The 15,173-nt window shown below is 39.7% G+C and overlaps 1 protein-coding gene across 1 annotated transcript; it reads left to right on the top strand.

Moving 5' to 3' along the window:
* Nucleotides 1-1,197: 1,197 nt before the first annotated feature.
* On the top strand, nt 1,198-14,613 carry LOC118323814 (natural resistance-associated macrophage protein 2-like). The gene is made up of 16 exons (XM_035655843.1): nt 1,198-1,488; nt 3,542-3,631; nt 5,435-5,586; nt 5,785-5,907; nt 6,837-6,956; nt 7,980-8,086; nt 8,174-8,244; nt 8,341-8,408; nt 8,798-8,953; nt 9,439-9,597; nt 9,688-9,774; nt 10,514-10,633; nt 10,848-10,997; nt 12,021-12,094; nt 12,177-12,330; nt 12,911-14,613. The coding sequence occupies exons 1-16, from the start codon at nt 1,467-1,469 to the stop codon at nt 13,016-13,018; spliced, it is 1,761 nt and encodes a 586-aa protein (XP_035511736.1). The 5' UTR covers nt 1,198-1,466; the 3' UTR covers nt 13,019-14,613.
* Nucleotides 14,614-15,173: the final 560 nt, after the last annotated feature.

The raw sequence follows: 15,173 nt of genomic DNA, 5'->3' as shown, positions 1-15,173 counted from the left end.
AGTTTTAAAGGCCTGAACTCACAGGTTGAATCCTGCATTTCAAACCCTCTGACAGCTGTGTGTGTGACTGAACAAAAGGTCCTCCTGGGTGAGGATCAGTCAGTGTTTGTCGCCCCCCGGTGGCGGCTCCTGCTCTGTTCACCCACTCACCTCAACATGAAACTGCTTCATTCCTCTGAGGGACATAAAAACCTTTGTGCTGCTGGGGGGGCGTACAAATACCTGCAGAGCGTCACCATGAGACGGCTGGTAAGTTTTTAAATCTTCTCATCATCTCTCCTTTATTTGTATGGAGAGAACAACATAGATATTTAGATTTTTGTTGTTTATTTAGCTGCTTTAATAGGAACATTTGAGTTAATGTCCTCTGTTGTTGTTTTTTCTGTGAATTGGAGGTTTTTAAATGGAGTTAAAGGAACACACGGTGGGTATATTAGAGGCTGATTCCAGTATTTTAAAGCTCCAGTGTGTCACATTGAGGAGGATCCATTGTTAGTAAACTATCCTATAATATTTGGCTTTAAATTGTTGTGGCAGAACACAATACTAAAGTAAAGTACCTTAAAAGTTACTTTCCAACACTGCTAATAATACAAACAAACCTTAAAGATAATTTATTAATGAACCGTCATTTTCACTTTATTTCAGAGCACAAATGGTCTTGAACCAGATATAAACAGTTAATTATCTATATATAACTATATATATATATATATAATATAGGGTTAATTTTTAAACATGTTTGCATGTATATACATCAAATATTTATTTCTTTGCACTATTTGTTTTGTTTACACTTTAAAGAAACACTTGTATACAGACATTATGTTGTTGGTAATTGTTGCTTGCCTATACACCTATTCTCACCTATATATAGGTCTATGTTTATGCCTTTTTTCAGCTTTGTTGTCTACAGTACATTAACTTGTGTGTGTGTACACAAACTTGTCCAATAAAGCTGATTCTGATTTATAGTCTGAGGCTTTTATTTTGAAAGGGACCAACCTAAACCCTTATATTCACACAGTTAACATGAAGTTAATGAACAAGGGAATAAACATACTTCTTTATGAGTGCATTTAACATTAAAACATGTTAAAAGAAAAAAAAAAGCTTTGTATGTATTTTATTTTGAAAGCCCGCCGGTCTGCTGGTCCGGAATCAGCCCAGACTGTTAAAACCGAGTCACGTGACAGAAACAGGAGCGACAACGGGTCCACTTGTTAAACATTCCTGTTGTTGTGTGACTTTGTCTTCAGGTAGTTTCCCCTTCCTCCCCCCTCCCTCCCTTACCTGTCAGGTGAGTCCACCTTCAGTCCGGTCCAACCTGCCCGGATGTTCCTGCTCCATGAAGCTCAGAGGAAACAGGGAAGCGAGCAGAGAGAGAGAATGAATCATATCACCGGTTGATGCTGTGAATGAGTGTGACCCGGTTCGGTTGAGTTCGGTTTCTGTATCAGGAGAAGATGTTTTCCTTCCTGCGCTCAGGTGAGTTCACGTGTTTAATTAATACAATAATAATCACAGTTAATCGATTTATTACCGATATCGTCCATGTATCAAGTGCAACCTGCAGGTGGCAGAAGTGAAATGTGACAAAACAGCTTTATTATGAAAGTCCTGATTATATATCCTGTTCTATTAATTCACTTTATTATGATTTGAATCTTTAATTTTAAGTGAAATCATCACTTACACAGACAGTGTGACTCATATCTGACACAATAATCACAATATGATGTTTTTACAGTGTCTGCAGCCCTAAAATGTCCCCTGATATTTTTATTTAATAACATTTTAACTAGGGTATGAAGTAATATTTACTCAAGTACTGTTAGTCACATTAACTAGGATATAAACACAACAATATACAGCGCTGTCCCTTCTTATTTCCTGTTTATTTCCATGGCAATATTGTCTTTAAAACTACTTTTTAAATGTGCACTTTTCATAAACATAATATAATTGTGGGAAATGTTTATTCCCTGGTTACGCCCTCACACATTAAAGCTACCTGCAGTACAACTCAAACCTATACAAACTGTTTATCAGTTACTTTATTATTAATAAACAGTTTAAATTCTCACAATAAACTACTGTAATGAGGTTTTTGCAATGCATGATTGGTAATTATTTTAATATTACAGGCAGATTTTACAATATATTGTAATTTTATATCAAAATATTGTAATATTTTACAGTATATCTATAAATATATAATATTCTTAATATGACTGATTACTGTAGCAACACAATTCTATGATTTTTATCTATATTACTGTAAAATAATTACTGTGAATTTACAGTAAAAGTCTGTAAATATATTTTACAGTTTATCCCTCCCCCTCTCTTTTCTTAAGATAATATGATATAATATAATATAATAAAGACTTTATTGATCCCACACTGGGGAAGTTCACTGGCTACAACACAACAGATAGAAAATGAACCAATAGAAACAGAATAGAAATGTACATATAGATATTAAATAGATAAAAATAAAATAAAAATTATTTGTACACTATATACAGCTTTTTATATACAGATGTGATTGATACACTACAGGTGTAATATAATCTTAATAATGTGAGTGTGAGACATTATACATAAATATAACTGTATAATAACACAGTATAGATATTAAGTTATTCTCTTTATTTATGTTTCCATAAACTTACATATAAGAAAAAATAAAAATAAAAAACAAAATAATCCTGGAACAAACAGATAATGAGGACAGACTGGAATAATAATAATTATTATTATTTATTTATTGTATTTTATTGTGATTTTTATCTTTATCTTCTTTGTGGGTCATGGGTACATGGGATCGTGGGTACTTCTATTTTTTAGTACTTAAGATTTACGGTATCACAGAGTTCGAACTGACCTCATCATGTTTATAATTTCCTGTAATATAATTTTATATCCCATAATATTCTTACAGGAAACAACTAAGCACATTTATTGAGGAACTTAACTTTCTACTTTGACTCCACAACATTTATCTGACAGCTTTAGCTTCAAATAAAGAACGAGATACTATATTAATGGATTATAACTATTGATGCATTGATGTGTTTATCACTTTAATGTTGCAGCTTGTACTACTTTACTTACTGCTGAGCAACTTAATCTGTACAAATACATCATTTATTTGTTGATTATATATATTTTTATCAATAACTAAAACTAAAGTTGTCCATAATGAATGTAGAAAAGTACAATATTTTACTTTTAAAATGAAGAATAAAGTAACATAAAGTACTTGAGTAAATGTACTCAGTTACATTCCACCCTGTGCCGCTCGTGGACTCTCGATTGATCAACAAATGATCTTTCTGATTAATTAATAGATCAATGTGGGGACATAATGAAGCTGTCTGTGTACTGGGGGTTCGGTGGGGAACCCAACAGACACCTGAAGATCATCCGCTCACTGTTTTCTCATAGTTCTGTGTGTGTGTGAAGGATTTAGTTCTGTGTGTGTGTGATCATGTAAGTGGTTGTAATCTCAGTATAATTACCTGTTTGCCTCCAGTCAGAGACCCCCCTCCTGAGAACATCCACATCTCCTCGCTGCCTCCCAGTTTTCCCACAGATCAGCAGCAGCAACCGACGGGAGGACGAGGTGAGGAGCGTTTGTTTTGTAGACACTTTTGGTTTTTGTTCGGGCTCATCACAGCGGCTGGGAACAACAGCTTGTCCTTAAACCAGGACAATACAGGGCCGATACAGATACAGGTTATTAGTAATCAAGGAAACCGATTTGCAGTATAAATGTAAATCTTGGTGCCAGAATTTAGAATAAGTAGCAGTGGAGTGTAACTAAATACATTTACTCAAGTAATGTGAACGTAGGTTAGTGCAATTTTATGAGAATTTACATTTTATGCTACTTTTATATTTCCAATCTACTACAGTTCAGAGGGAAATGTTGTGCTTTTTGAATGCAAGCTGTCCTAAGAGGTGTACAGTTTTGAAAGACACTGTCTGACGTTGTCAGTCCAACTACCCATAATGCTGCTGTCACAGAGCCACTATGACATCTGCAATTGGATAAATAAATCAGTCTCTCCCTGTTAGTAATGTATCTGTGTGTATTATTCAGAGTGAGAGTATGAGACCAGAGGATGAGTTCTGATGACGTTAGTAATCGCTGATATTGCCCAAACTTTTTCCCTTGAAAGACTGAAAACTGACACTTAATGCTGGGCCGCGGGCCAAAAGCAAACACCTGTTGTATTGTTAAGATGCAAAATGGCACCAGGAACTTCCTGCGCAAGGCGTCAGTATCTTCGCCAGGGTCAGACGGTGGAATGTGTGCAGTCTTTAAAATGTCTCGGGACAATTATTGACTCAAAACTGGGAAGCTGTGTACAAAAAGGGCCACCAGCGTTGGTTCTGTCCTATTTCCACATCGACAAAACCATGATGACCTTGTTCTGTTGTGCTTTCCTTCTTGTTGTGATGGTTTGGGAACCAGAAACTCCCTCAATCAGATTGTTAAATGGTCTCGTGGGCTGATGACCCACAATCCCAGAATCCCTGTACAGCAGACAGTTACAGCGGATAACCATTTTAAATGACCACTCCCGGCCTTTACACAGTCAGTTTAAGTAGAATATATAGTCCCAATATGTAGAAAGAATGGCTTTGTTTCCAGCAGCGAGGTTTCCTTTTATACCTGCTTTTCTACCTTATTTATTGTTCTCTATAAGTCCTTATTTTTAGAGCCTGGAGCACTTTTATCATTTAATTTAAGGCCTTTCACTGCAAACCATATCTACTTACTGGTACAAATAAAATAACTTAACCGAACTAAGACTCAGATTATTAAAAATAATTAGGTACATATTTAAAGAGTATTTTTACCTCACAAGAGGAACTCATGGCGGGACAGTTTTGGCCCCCGAGCCCCACTTTGGGCAGCCCTAAATTCATGGTCTCAGGATATGTTGCCACCTATCACATGGATTGCTGTGAATGTTTGAATCTTGGTGCCATCCTCGGGTCAAAGACCTGCAAAAGTAAGCCCGGGCTGTACTTTGCATTTAGTGTTAATTAGTGGATGATTAACCTTGCACCTGCTAAACATGTTAGCATTGTCATTTAGCTCAAAGCACCACCAGTTTCTGGTTCAGATTTGAGTTTTTTATGTTTGTATTATTTTATTTCTTATCTATCTTCAGGAAAATTCCCCTAGAGCTCTAAGACCGGTTACCCTGGTACCAAAGACACATCATTTCATTAGTATATTCATCAGATCGGAGCGTACAATAATGCTGTTTACAATAATGACTTTGTTCTGCCAATCAACTGTAACTTCCTCTTCACTGTGCAGTTACTCATATCACATATAAACGTGTGTCAGCAGTTCCCCACAGTGTTTTACCTCAAGTGAATGGTTTTCTATGTTTGTGTCGTATTGGAGCTGATGACCTGGTGGAAGAGAAAGCAGTGATCCAGACCACACACACACACGAAGTCTCGGCCCCCTCGGTCTTCCTCCAGAAACACAATAATGAACCTGTTTCCAGCACTTACTTCGACCAGAGGGTCCCTGTTCCCGAGGAGGACAGCGAGGTAATCCCTGATTATACATGGAAAAACCTTTACTGAGAGTAAGGGTGGGCAAGATGAAGATACCACGAGTCGTTATACATTCATACTGTTTACACTGCGGTCATTTACAGTAGTACTGTACCAGTGGTTCACATCCTCTGACATGATGCTAATTTCCAGTATTAATTGTTGAATTGTTTGTATTTTTCTGTCCTGCAGTGGGGGATTAGTCTCCGTAAACTGTGGGCCTTCACTGGGCCGGGGTTTCTGATGAGCATAGCCTACCTGGACCCAGGTAACATCGAGTCTGATCTGCAGTCTGGTGCTAAAGCTGGCTTCAAGGTAACTTTTATTCATCATTTATTTATCATACTGCGTGAACTGAGTACAATTAGCTGATTATTAGCCTGATCAGCCACTGCCAGTAATCAATACACACATTGTTAAACCATTAATCCAACGTATAACTATCAGCAACCAACATCAGACAGTTCCTGGAGGATGAGTCAGCTCCACACTCGCTCATATTGGCTGGACATTAGAGAGTCTCTCTATACTGCAGGTCAAACTTTAACAAAGGTGAACTTTGACCTTCTAAAACTGGAAACACATTCTTGAATTAATTAGGGTTTGAAATAAAGTGAATGAGAGTCGGACTGAATGTTGACACTGAGCCCTGATCCTGACAACCTGTGAATGAACAATCAACTTCCTTTCTTGGCTCTGATTGATTGAAAATGAGTTACTTTTAACAAACAATTACTAAACAGACTCTTCTGTGTGTGTGGCTATATTGCTGTTTAAAATGAGCGATCACAGGGAAGGTTTGAGGCGACAGAATATCCTCAACTTTACCAGGAGATTTTATACTCTGGAAAGAGTTTGTTTTAATCTGGACTGGAAAGGAAAAGATGCTTTTATGAATCTAAGTGACTCATTCTGGATGTACTGGAGATAAAGGACGTGCTTTTGTAAAGATCTTTGGAAACCAGGAACGGCCGTGCTTGCTTTTCTTTTTAAAGCCGTTATCTTGAGATACGAGTTAAAAGTACAATATGTAATTTCTGCCACTAGTGGGTCTCTCCCATAAAAACAATAAGGTGGTAAGGTGATAAGGTGGTGAAGCAGCGTGATTTTGAATCTGAGATGTCCTGAATAGTTTCTAAACGTTCAGAAACTCAAATTTCTCTTCTCCACCAGTTTTAGACAGGATGATTTGAGCTCATGAGACGGCTGATTAACTGATGATGCCTGTGTTCTCGTCCTGTCAGCTCCTCTGGGTGCTGCTGGGAGCCACCATCATCGGCCTGCTGCTGCAGCGTCTGGCGGCTCGGCTGGGCGTCGTCACCGGGATGCACCTGGCTGAAGTCTGCAACCGCCAGTACCGCACTGTGAGACATTACTACTCTCAGCTGTTGATGATTCCCTCCTTTTTACGTCTAATATCTGCTCACTGCGTTCGCTGTAAAGTGGTCCACTGAGGTTGTCTCTGCGGCAAACTGAGAGGCTGAAGTGGACCTGGTTTACTGTAACTGCCTCATTGCATAACCCACACTGAGCTCTGTTGTTACAGTAGCCTAATCCTCGGATTATATGATCTAAAACCTTAATTGTGAGCTGTGAGGATAGAAAATGTGGAATCTATTTAATGAATTATTCATGCGAATATATTTCTAAATCCAGCTCTCTGTTTTCCTAATACCTGGAGCAACTGTTAACCACATGGCTAAAAATCATGTGATCAGCCCTTTTGTTCTTTCGAGCATTTCAGCTTGACACATTTTAAGACGCTGCTGTACACGTGAGGAAAACATGTCAGGAGCTACATGAATGGAACAATTCCCTTCAGTGTGCGTTCGATTGTTCGTGTGTTTGAAGGAGGCAAAGCTGAAGAAATCAGATGTTTGTTAAAGTGATGTAAAGATGGGACCATAATGCAATGCATGTGTGGACATCATATATCAATGGGTATTATTCAATGTATTTAAAGGTCTAGTGTGAAACATTTAGGAGGATCTAATGGCAGAAATATAATATAATATACATAATCTTGATTTCATTACTGTATAATCACCTTTTTTAACCTTAGAATCAGACGTTTTTTATCGGGTCGCCTTTAATGGAGTCCATCATGTTTCTACAGTAGCCCAGAACAGACATTTTGCGTTTGAGTTGCAGGGGTGTAACATTTTGGGCTGTTAAACAGTATGATATTGATCTCCAGGTCATGTAAACAGCTTAATAATGTTTCTTGTTTGTAATATTAATTTTTGCCACAAATATGGATGAAATTACAGATAATTTTTGTTTAAATATATTTGTGTTTACAAAGGTAGAAATGCTTTATATAGTAAGAAAATGTGTTAAGCATTAAAATGTATCTGCGAACATTAACCCCCGAGTCCTCTGTCCAGGTGCCTCGTGTCATCCTGTGGTTGATGGTGGAGCTGGCAATCATTGGCTCGGACATGCAGGAGGTCATCGGCTGTGCCATCGCTTTCAACCTTCTCTCCTCTGGCAGGTGGCGTGAACAGATACAACGTCCGTTTAACGTTTGCCGCTTTAAAATGGCTTCATTACTTGTGTGTGTGTGTGTGTTTCCTGGCAGGATCCCGTTGTGGGCTGGCGTCCTCATCACCATCATCGACACCTTCGTCTTTCTCTTCTTGGACAAGTATGGTACGTTGTGGCCTCTTCACGTGTTTTACATCAACTTACTGTGAAATATGTCTCTACAACAACGATAAATAAAGCATGTCATCTGTTTTTCTGCAGGCCTGAGGAAGCTGGAAGCCTTCTTTGGTGTGCTCATCACTGTCATGGCCATCACCTTTGGATATGAGGTATGTTTATGTATCTGCATACGTAACTGGTTCCTGACCCCCACTAGGAAACGCCAAAATGTTCACATGTGGCCCTAAACCCCTTCCATAGATAACTGTATGAAAGATTCCTAAAACTCACCTCTGATGCAACATTCACAGGAAATAATCTACTACAACTTCCTCATGTGATCATGTGATTGCAGGTACATGAGGTAGGTGTGTTGTGAAGCCTCCCAGCATGCACTGGGGCAATTGATTCAAGAACATAAGTCTAATTTTCAAGCATTTCCTGCATTGTTATGGGTGTCATTCTATATTACATTGTCTCTACTGGTTACACTGTGGATCTTATTGATTCCTTCTGCATGTGAAAACTGTCTGCTCATGCACTGCCTCCTCTCTTCCAGTATGTGACGGTGAGGCCAGACCAAGGCGAGCTACTGAAGGGGATGTTTGTGCCGTACTGCGAGGGCTGCGGGCCCGTTCAGCTGGCTCAGGCCGTCGGCATCGTGGGAGCCGTCATCATGCCTCACAACATTTACCTCCACTCTGCTCTTGTCAAGGTGCGATCAACTGCTGGATGGATACAGCTTCCCTCCTTTATTTTAATCAGCTGTATGAAACTGTAAATCTTTATATGTACAATATGTAACTTCGGCCGCTCACATCGAAACAATAACAATATATAAGATTATAAAACATAGTTTGGTGACGTTATGTAGTAGTAGTGATTCCTTCAGTGTTCATGGTTCAGAAGGTTTCTACCGGGAGCTATAAATGTAATATCTTATCCACAGGAGGTCGCCTTCCTCCAAAACAAACGAGACCCCGCTGAGTTAAAACCACTAAAAAACACTGAATAAACCAGTTCCACCTTAAAATCACTGCTTCTCCCACGCTGTTGGACGGACAAAGGAGAAATGGAAACATTTGGGATAATGGAAGAACACAGCTAACATATATAACATAGGCCGAGTGTTTATAGATATTTGAATGCATAAATGTTACATACGGTATTATAACTTTAAGTGTCCAAATGTTCCCTCAGTCTCGAGAAGTAGATCGGTCGAAAAGGAAAGAAGTGAAAGAGGCCAACAAATACTTCTTCATCGAGGCGACCATCGCACTGTTCGTCTCCTTCCTCATCAACGTGTTTGTGGTGGCTGTTTTCGCCGAGGCTTTCTATGGACGCACCAACGAAGAGGTGGTGAGTGTCTCTGCAGCCGCTCTTATAATCCAACGTGTGTTTTCTTTCGGCTGCTGTGCTACAGATGTGTGTGTGTGTGTTTAATTCCAGCACACTGTCTGCAATCAATCTGGAAGTCCTCATTCATCTCTGTTCCCTCTGAACAATGAAACTCTAGAGGTGGACATCTACAAAGGGGTGAGTTTAAAACTGTTACTCTGACAGTATTAGTAAGCTCCACAACCTTCTACACTTCCCATAAAGCACTTCAGTTAGTAACACAGGATTTCTGTCAAAGGTTGTAGTAATGTATTCATATTTACTATCCTTTTTTAACAATTCCTATTTTATTTGAGTTTTCATTAAAGGATTACAACAATAGACGTTCAATATGGACAAGAAAACAACAATTAGAACTACATATAAGTATATAGTCATGTAAAATACAGTAAAATGATATATAGCTGTGTAAGTAGAAGGAAGGAAGGAAGGCAGTGGACATACTTTAATGTAAATACATACAAAATAAAACTAAATAGCTAAGAATGCGTAATAGTAAATAAAGTGAATAACAGGATTAAAAAAGGAAGATGAAATGAATTGTGCTCCATCAGCTACAAGCTACTAACACAGAGTTCCCCCCGTAGACATTTCCACTCAGACCACATAACCCTGTTTCCTACTACACACTCTCACACACCTAATCCTTCGTCTGACAACGCCCCACAGAGATGTAGATGTGTCAACTGATCATATAAAATATTGATTACAGAAGCTTTACATTTCACATTGTGAGGTTTATATGTTAACGATGTCCCTCGCTTTATCCAGCACAGTGTCTCTTGTTTTTATTGAAGCGCTGAAGGAGTGCACTTGTTTTCTGGGGAATGTAACGCTGTTGGAGTTTTGTAACTCTCTGTTTGCGTGTCTGACACAGGGAGTGGTGCTCGGCTGCTTCTTTGGCCCGGCCGCGCTCTACATCTGGGCCGTGGGGATCCTTGCAGCTGGTCAGAGCTCCACCATGACCGGCACGTACTCCGGTCAGTTCGTCATGGAGGTGAGTGAAGGACGGAGGAATCAGCCGTACACACAAACACACACACACACAGACAAAGGGGTCCTTTCTTTGACTTTCATCTTAATCACACATCAGTCAGTTGTTTTACTGAATATTTGCTTTAGTTTTGGAAGCTTCTGTGTGGATTCAGGCTTTTTTAAGTGAGGTAAAGTCGTCTACAAACGCAGCTTTTATTGTGTTTTTCTGCCCTCAGGGTTTCTTGAACCTGCGCTGGTCGCGCTTTGCTCGAGTGTTGCTGACCCGCTCCCTCGCCATCACTCCCACCCTGCTGGTTGCCATCTTCCAGGACGTGCGGCACCTGACGGGCATGAACGACTTCCTCAATGTGCTGCAGAGCATGCAGGTCAGGCAGGGGTGACACCTGGTTCACTGGAAGCTTCATCCAACCTTTATCTCATCTGTGAAGTGCTGTTCAGGTCTTACAACCTGCAATACAAAAAGGAAAATATAAGTTATATTGGATTTCAGTGGCTTCATTTTAGAACCAGTTCCAATTTGGCAAAACAACCAAATTCTTAATATTAATGTCTAATAATGTACTTTTTTATTAACTTAGAGCAATGCACAAAACATAAAGTAAGCTTAGCTAGCTTAGTTCTTAAATGTCTTTGTCTATCTTTTCTTCTGGTTCATGAATAATTTGTTGTTTATAACTTTTGTTACTTAAAATAATCAAAAACTAAACCTGAACCGATTTAATAGAATAGATTCTATAAAATGCATCTGACACAGAGTCGGTGCACTGGATGGAAAACACATTGGTACATAAAAAAATTACAAGTAAAAGGACACTATCCAAGGAAAAAAGGTGAATGATTATAATAAAAATAAAAACAATAAGGGGACAATAAATAATTAATATATATTCAAATAACAGACAGGGGGTGTGGCCAGCACGAATAAAGGCTGGCTACAAAAACACGATTACATCAGCTCACATGGTAAAATCAGCAGAGCAGAAGAAGTACTCAGATATTGTATTTCAGTAAAAGTAAAGAGTAGAAATACAAGAAAAAGTCCTGCTTTTAAAATGTTACTTAAAGGTCCAGTGTGTAAGATTTAGGATCTATTATATACTATTAATATATGTATGTTTTCATTAGTGTATAATTACCTGGAAATAAGAATTGAACTAGTGCTGTGGAAGTGGACATTATACTGAATTCATCAAAACAATAGAGGAAGGTTTTTGAGTTTGTATCAACCAGATAACAGGTGAAGTTAGAAATAAAGACTAAATAAAGGTCTGGGTGCCTCGGCCACTGTTGGAGAATTTACTGTATTTTCTACCTTTTCATTGATTTCTCATGAAATGGTACGAACTACATATTAATATAACACATTCATTCATTTCCTTCTCTCACAGTTGCCATTTGCCCTCATTCCCATCCTCACCTTCACCAGTTTGCCATCTCTCATGAATGAGTTTGCCAACGGATTGTAAGTTTATCGAGCTCATAATCAGATGATAATCCTGAATGTTGTTGTTCCTCCTTGTGCGCTCACTCTCGTTTCCCTGCAGGGTGTCTAAGATCGGAGGAGGGCTGGTGATCTTGCTCGTGTGTGCCATCAACATGTACTTCGTTGTGGTCTACGTGACAACACTCAACAGTGTGTGGCTGTATGTGCTGGCAACGTTCTTCTCCATAGCATACCTGACATTTGTGGGATATCTGGTAGGTTTACATGCTGCTGCGTTTACATGCCTGGTAGTCACTTGGTGAGATGAAATATTTATTGAGATATCAAGACGCAAAGACTTCAATTTCAAATAAAGGAAACATATATTCTGCATCAGAAATAAGAAAATTATTCTCTAATCTGATAAAGAAAATATATTTTGTAGACTTTTGTTTGAGAAAATCTTTTTCAGTCATAATTTGTCTTCAGTCTGGTTTTGTTTAGAGAATCGTATCGTGAGTCGAGCGTATCGTTATAACCCAACTGCAGATGAACAGCAGGGAAAAGAATCGTTAGTGTCGGCCCCAAACAGAAGGAGCTCCCTTTGTGCTCTCGTTAAAGAGTTGTATCAACATATTCTCTCAATGTTTATGAGTAATTACATTTATTTTAAATATTATATTACCTATGATTATATTTTCTTTTGTGTATAACTTTATATATTTATTAAATAAAGACAAAGTCACGTCCCACAGCAGCATAGTTCACCGTCGATGCTGCACCTTTATGCTGAATATGTGACCTTGTGTATGTGATACAGCTGACTGTTAATGTACCTGTCTGTCTGATCTGCAGGTGTGGTTGTGTCTAATAGCTCTGGGAGTGTCCTGCCTCGATCCGTCCACCAGGAGAGCCAACGACACGACGGTTCTCCTCGAGCAGCAGCTGGAGTTCAACTCCTGAATCCAACGTGTGTTTGAGTGGACGTTTTAAGGAGCAGCTGTGACTGACCCTTTTTTTAAAAGTCACACTCTAATTAATGATTATACAAAACTAGTATGGACGATATGGCCTAGAATTATTTATTTTCATATTTTTCTTCTGAAGTATATAAAAATCTATTTTTTCCTACATTTTTGCTCAAATCAACATGTGCCTTTAATGTGACATGAGCCTCCCGTCTGCTGTAGCTGCAGTAGCAACAGTGTTTGAAACTCCACCGCCTCCTGCTGCCACTTTCAGAAGGAGGGGGGACGCAGGGCCGGAAATGGCCCCCCAGGCCGGCAGTTGGAGACCTCTGGTTTATAGATATGTCAACAGTTTCTTTGTCTGTTGATGTTTAACAGACTGTCTGTAGAGTATCTGTGATAATTCATGAACATGTTTGTGTGTGTAAAATCAGAAAACATGTTGAATCTCAACTGATGAGCTGTTGAAATGTTACAAATACTCTATAACAGTCTCCAAGTACCACCAGTATGACTGAGGTTAAACACAGTACCGTACGCCGACCCTAATCAGCTGCAGACTGTTCACACAGCAGGCAGGTTTATTCCTAATAATAAGATTATCTATTGTTGTTGAATCCTGAACGGAACCGGTTCAAGAACCAGAGCTAATGTTGTGTTAAAGGGTTCCTCCTGGTCCAGACTTCTCCTCCCAGTAGTCCCAGTTTGGAGCCACGATTGCTGCGTTTATGAACCATTAATTTAACCTCCGCTCACTATCTGACCGTTTAAATGACATTTCAAGTAGTTTTATTAGAAATCTTGTATTATTTTGACAGTGTTATATGTTTTTTAATGACATTTTTAAATAATAATTGAGAGATTCCTCAGTGTAACCACTAGAGGCAGCACATGTACCACCAGTGCCACACGTACCACAGTTTGAGAACCGGTTCTCTACAAACTATCTGTAGGCGGACTATCCAAGTGAAGTGTTATTCAATGTTTGTGCCGTCTCCTGTGCAGTCTCTCTGTTGGCCACAGGGAGGCAGTGCAGGCCACACAGGAGACCCCCTCACATACAGTAACAGCACCAGAACCATGCAACACAACAACAACACATTAAATGACACGGTGTGTTACATCATGTTTCATGTGTTGCTCCCGGCTGCACACACACACACACACACACAGAAACAAGCATTATGGTATGAAACAGATAGGAAGAGGTTTCACTGGGACATCTCAGTGTGTACGTTTATGTCTGACATGCCTGTGGTGTGTCTGAGGAGCTGCAACTATTGTGTAACTGCGAGCAAGCACTGCTGGTTTCAGTGCTCGAATTCCTGTCCTGAAGTGCTTCAGCCTCTGCTAACCGAGGAGAGGCGGATGGACAGGTTTTTCTTTGCATTGTGGCGGGGAACTTTTTTTTTCTCTCCCTGTCATGGAGGGAGAGTTATGTAAGAAGCGAGAGTCTTCCCACCGCCCCTCTCTGTTTTTGTTTTTCTCAATGAGCCAATGTCTCCCTGCCTAGGCCTCACAGCCTGTCCAGTAGGCCCCTTTCCTGGAAACATAGCCTAGCAGAGGCCACTGAGGGGCAGGCCTGCAAGGTGGGAGGGGAGGGGAGGGGAGGGGAGGAGAGAGAGCGGGAGGGGGGGGGCTCTTCCAGCAAATCACATGATTGTAGACCCTACAGTCCCAGCCCTACATGAGGCTCAGATGCTGCAAGCACATTTCAACAGCTAGTTTGTCATCAACATGATTGGATGTAGCTAATGCATGGCAGAGTGCATGAGGCTGTAAGAAGACGCTGTGGATTCCCAGGTGTGAACTGTAGAAATAGAAGCACAGCGCCTGATGGATGCAGTGTGTGTGTGTGTGTGTGTGAGAGTGTGTGAGAACATCACAACTGTGTGTTTTTTTACTCTGCAGTATAACCTGATGAGGATCGTTTGTCCTCATTATAACGCTAACAGTGTTTGTGTATCTGCTGTAACGTGCGTGTGGATGACCTGTAACCGTCTGATTTATTATTTTTTGCAGAAGATATCCTTGAGACATTTGTTACAGCAGAAAGCACCGTGTTGTTTTATTACTGCAGCTCACCAGAACGGACTGATTTAATGAGCTGTAATTATAAAAATCATTAAAGGCGTTATTGAATTGTAAAC

Source organism: Morone saxatilis, unplaced genomic scaffold, assembly GCF_004916995.1.
Source record: "Morone saxatilis isolate NCDOM2014 unplaced genomic scaffold, NCSU_SB_2.0 Contig15, whole genome shotgun sequence".
NCBI lineage: Eukaryota > Metazoa > Chordata > Actinopteri > Moronidae > Morone > Morone saxatilis.
This window is presented reverse-complemented; position numbering and strand designations above follow the sequence as displayed.